Source organism: Acyrthosiphon pisum, unplaced genomic scaffold, assembly GCF_005508785.2.
Source record: "Acyrthosiphon pisum isolate AL4f unplaced genomic scaffold, pea_aphid_22Mar2018_4r6ur Scaffold_20707;HRSCAF=21895, whole genome shotgun sequence".
NCBI lineage: Eukaryota > Metazoa > Arthropoda > Insecta > Hemiptera > Aphididae > Acyrthosiphon > Acyrthosiphon pisum.
Genome location: NW_021770095.1, coordinates 7,480 through 12,122, shown reverse-complemented (window position 1 = coordinate 12,122; position 4,643 = coordinate 7,480). Strand labels below are relative to the sequence as shown.

The 4,643-nt window shown below is 42.8% G+C and overlaps 2 protein-coding genes across 2 annotated transcripts; both read right to left on the bottom strand.

Annotated features, from left to right (window-relative positions):
* Nucleotides 1-59: 59 nt before the first annotated feature.
* On the bottom strand, nt 60-748 carry LOC115034701 (the record flags this gene model as incomplete). The annotated part of the gene is made up of 3 exons (XM_029492056.1): nt 561-748; nt 258-479; nt 60-180 (listed from the first exon to the last, which is right to left on the bottom strand). Coding segments are annotated over exons 1-3 (531 nt in total), but the record flags the coding sequence as incomplete, so codon positions are not given.
* Nucleotides 749-1,057: 309 nt separating this feature from the next.
* On the bottom strand, nt 1,058-1,900 carry LOC115034702. Its single transcript, XM_029492057.1, has 3 exons — nt 1,488-1,900; nt 1,261-1,419; nt 1,058-1,199 (listed from the first exon to the last, which is right to left on the bottom strand). Exons 1-3 carry the CDS (start codon nt 1,672-1,674, stop codon nt 1,117-1,119), a joined length of 429 nt encoding a protein of 142 aa, XP_029347917.1. The 5' UTR covers nt 1,675-1,900; the 3' UTR covers nt 1,058-1,116.
* Nucleotides 1,901-4,643: the final 2,743 nt, after the last annotated feature.

Sequence of the window (4,643 nt, the reverse complement as noted above, 5' to 3'; positions counted from 1 at the left end):
AGCCACGTCGAGACGAAGAAAAGGATTCTCGAGACATTGGCAAGGTAATTCTTGCATGCCTGAGAATCCTTCTCGTGGCCCAAATCGAGGTATTTACCGTGCAGAACAATGAGCGGGTGGTTCGAAGGTAGTTGCGACTGCAGACCACTGTCGACAAGCTGCTTGCGTACTCGTTTGTACCTAGAAGACCGGAATAAAAACACCGTCAAAACACCGAACAGACGATTGATTTTAAAATGTAATCGTCAATAACTCACGGTGAAATTGGCAGTTCACATTTGTTTTCAATGTTTTCCGGCTCGGGCTCGGACTCGGGCTCGACCACTTCCATATGCCGCACTGGTTTCATCATCGGTGTGCGTGGCAGCGACGGTGACGGATCTTGAACGATAAATTGTTCGAAGGGGTTGGGGATGGACGGTGCCTCCGGGAGGTCCCACGACCCACCGTATATTTTCATCCTCCCCATGACGCACAATCTAAAATGTTGAAATGTTGAAATGAAACACAGTTAAAGACAAATATTTTCTGATTCAATATCTATATAAATCTATAATTACTTGAAGGCGATGCGCCGAAAGCTTGCGTCATCCCAATAAGGACCCATTTGTTTCTTGATGACGGTCATCGGGACCAGGGACACAGAGCGCCTGGACTCCCCGCCATAGATCTTGCCCATGCCGTCCAGGCTCGCCTTGACGGGTCGTTTCAGGAGCTTTCTGTGTTTAATCCCGATGTGCCTCGTCATCTTATTATCGTCGGTGTTGTAGTTACAAAATGTACAGTACTTAATCAGCTGCGAAAAAAAATACCATAAGTTTATTGTCAAGTGGGAAGGTATGTTGTGCAAATGTTACTTACGCGTGTCGTTATGTGGCTAGTTATTTTTTCAGCGACGTTCAGCCTGGTCCTCCGGGTTTTCGACGACATTGGAGATGGACCTTTGGAAAAAACTAGTATTAATAACACAGTTCACCACGCGCCCACGGTTATAACAAAAATACTCACTGCGGGAGATGGACGAGTTGCGTGACGGTGAGTGACGAATCATCAACGGGCTGGCTACTGTGGGAAAATATTGATATAAGTAAAACGAAAAACCACACACCTGATATTTCAATAACACTCACATCCGACGAATGACGACGATGACGACGACGACGACGATCCATTGCGTGGTCGAATTCCGGCAATCATGGCTGAAATGAGATGAACGAACGTAAGAAACGGAGCACAAAAAAAATACAAAATATAACATACCGTCTTTGGAATCGGGTAAATAGGAAAACGTAATAGTCCGCGTCCCTGCGTCCACCGGCGATGTTGTAGGATGGCCTTTGGTGCCTGATGGACCTGCAACCGGCTCCTGCAATTGGACACCCTTTTTAGGGGTGTGCACAAACTCAGCATACTCGAGTGCTGGAATGGAGTAAAAAAAATGTTCGTCAACGAACACGGTTCGAGTGTATTTGAACGTTGATACTTACGTCCGTCGTCGCTGAAGTCAAAAATGTTGGGCGATCCAGGCGGTGTCGGGGTGTAGATGTTGTTTCTGTTTCCGGAAGTCATAGCTGAAATGAGATGCACGACCGTAGGAAAAGATGCAAAAAAAAAAACTACAAAATATAACATACCGTCTTCGAAACCGGGAAGATGGCCGACCATAACGTCCATCGTCGTTCGCGGTAGGTAATGGGCCCACGACGGTCCTGCGACCGCTCGCGGATCGTCGACCCATGACGGTACCGGTGACGATGGCGTGGGCTGTTGTGGTGGCGTGGGCTGCTGTTCGATAGCTGTAAATTAATAAGATTATAAAATGTATAAAAATTCTTTAAAATAACACTTACGGTTTTCAACAACATCAATGTCAAACCGAATATGACTGTTGACGGCTGGTAAATTGTGACCGCCTTTTTCAACCAGAGCGACATCATCTGTAAATTAATAAGATTATAAAACGTATAAAAATTCTTGAAAATAACACTTACGGTTTTCGACGACATTGGCGTCGATTTGGACATTGTCGTCCATATCAACATCCTCTGCGTTTGGTGTTTCGCCTGTAAAATATTGCATTACACATTATACATTATTACACAGGAGACGCAAAAATTTAAATTGAGAAATCATTATACGTTTGATGTGCGGCTTAGGGAAATATGCCGAGCGGTGGTGGATCTCGACCAATCGCTTGACCATTCTCCGCTTATATTTCCTGCCTTTGAACACGACTAAAAAAATCAATATCAATAAGCGATTATAATTTAGAATTAAAACTATTATTCATTATATACTATAAATGCTGTTACCTTTATCTAATAATACTGTAGACGACGGTTGTGATGATGGTATAGTCTCTAAAATTTTAACAAAAAGCGATAACTCAATATGTTATATGGTAGAAAGAAAATGTAACTGTTACCTTCAAGGACAACAATACCGGGGGCCTCTGGAACGGTAGTTTCCATAACAACCGACCCTTGATTGTCGCAAGATTGCGATGGTGGTATAGACTCTAAAATTTTAACAAAAAGCGATAACTCAATATTTTATATGGTAGAAAAGAAAAATTTAACTGTTACCTTCAAGGCAACATCCCGGGGACGTCTGGCGCGGATGTTTCCATCACGACCAACCCCGGATTGTCGGAAGACTGCGATGGTGGTGGAAGAGACTCTAACATTTTAACAAAAAGAGATAAATCAATAATTTAAACGGTAGAAAGAAAATTTAATATTCACCTTTGATGTTGTCATAGTTTATGAGTGCCTTCTTCAACGTTGTTCTCGGCACGTTGCACGTACGAGAAGCACCGTTCACCGAGTACCCATTTCGCCGTACAAGCTCTATCGCCCTGGAAAGAGCAGGGTTGTTTTCCGCCTTTACGTAACCTCTAGATGCCTATAAATTTATAGGAACACAAGTATGAAACCGTTTATTGCAAAAGATACAATAACTTACTACTTTTGGAACAATCTTTAATTTTGTGACGAGTTGTCTGAGTGTGGTTTCGGGTACTCTGTGACCCCTTGCTGCCTGCCCGATAGACATTTCGCCCGCAGAAATCGCATTAAGCGCTGCCGTTACGTTATCTTTAGTAGACATGATCTATAATGCCAAATAAAAACATATGCTAACTTGTGGGAACAATAATAATATCGTGGAAACGAAGCACTGGAGAGCATCAACCAATACATATGAACAGAGGCTCGACACTAACCTAACGACGGTTGATCGAAAACACCGCTACTGACAGACGGGAGAACATCGAAGAAAAAATAAAAACAATTGGGACAGTGTACTCGAATATACCGCGACATTAGCGATCGACGATGGCGGTTCGGGTAGCAAAATTTTCGGATATAAAATATAATATAAACTACGACTATCCTAACCTAACAAGATCGATTCACGGATTTTCGTGAATATTCCCTCTGGTGGCCGATGGAAAAAACATTTTCGAAATTCGTTCGCGACACTAGCGCTACAACGACGACGGCGGTTCGGGTAGCAACATTTTCGAATATTGATAGAGAACTCCAAACGTTTGGAAAATATAATTTAAAAAAAATATAATAAATTGGCACCGGATACACGCGCCCGCTTAAGAAAAAAAAAATTCGTGAATGTGCCCTCTGGTGGCCGATGGAAAAAACGTGTAAAATGAAATTAAAAATTATCGCAACGGGCAGCGGTCGAGGGGGACTTTTCGGGTACCTAGGTTATCTAATCTAAGTGCCTGAAAAAATACTTAACGAACTATTAAAAGCAGTAAAAAAATTGCAATCACGCTGAGTGAAGACTTCCGACCGAAACAAGCCAACTTTTGTCGTACAGATTTCATCCACGCGATCACAGATACCTCATTATTCATTGTCGGTAGTTACTAGTTTTTCTTTTTTTTTTAACTATCGGAAAACTCGACGAACAGTCTGACGGCCGATGCAATGCCGGAATACTCCAACTATTACACCATTGGTCGCCTCACAAACCGTTCGCCGAGTTCGCCTCAAGCCGTGAAAATATTTCTCACCTAGCCGCGTAAGTCTGCCCGGGTGGGTCTTACTACGACGTCGGAAAGAAATTTGAAAATAAAAAATAGTCGACAATATAATGAGATATCCGCTACCTGCGAACAACGTACTCGTTGGAGTCCTTCAGTCGGCACGTAATAATACTCACGTAAAATGGATGAACTTGAAGTAAGGCGGAGACAAGAGAACACTTTAAAATAACGAACGCAAAAAAATTTGAAATCGCACTAAACACAAACACTTCAAATGACGCCGTTCCGCTGCGGCGCACCCATATTTATAGACAGAGGCCGCGCCACTAGCGCTGCGACACTAGTGCTGTGACGACGGCGGTTCGGGCAACACCATTTTTTTTCGACGCCGTTTTCGGTGTTGACATTGTCCCTCGCTATAGGTCTCTATACCAAAAAATCGAGATTGACGTTCGAGAAAAATATAAAATTCGAAGACCGACTCACGGGGACAATATTCGGGAATTTAGTAGTATATATTTGTATGTTCACAGCCAGCTTTTCCACGGTAATTTTTTTTTTTCAAGGGGGAATGTCCCCCTTGGAGACTTTTATTTTACCGTGTAACACATTTCACACTGATTGTCTACCAAAT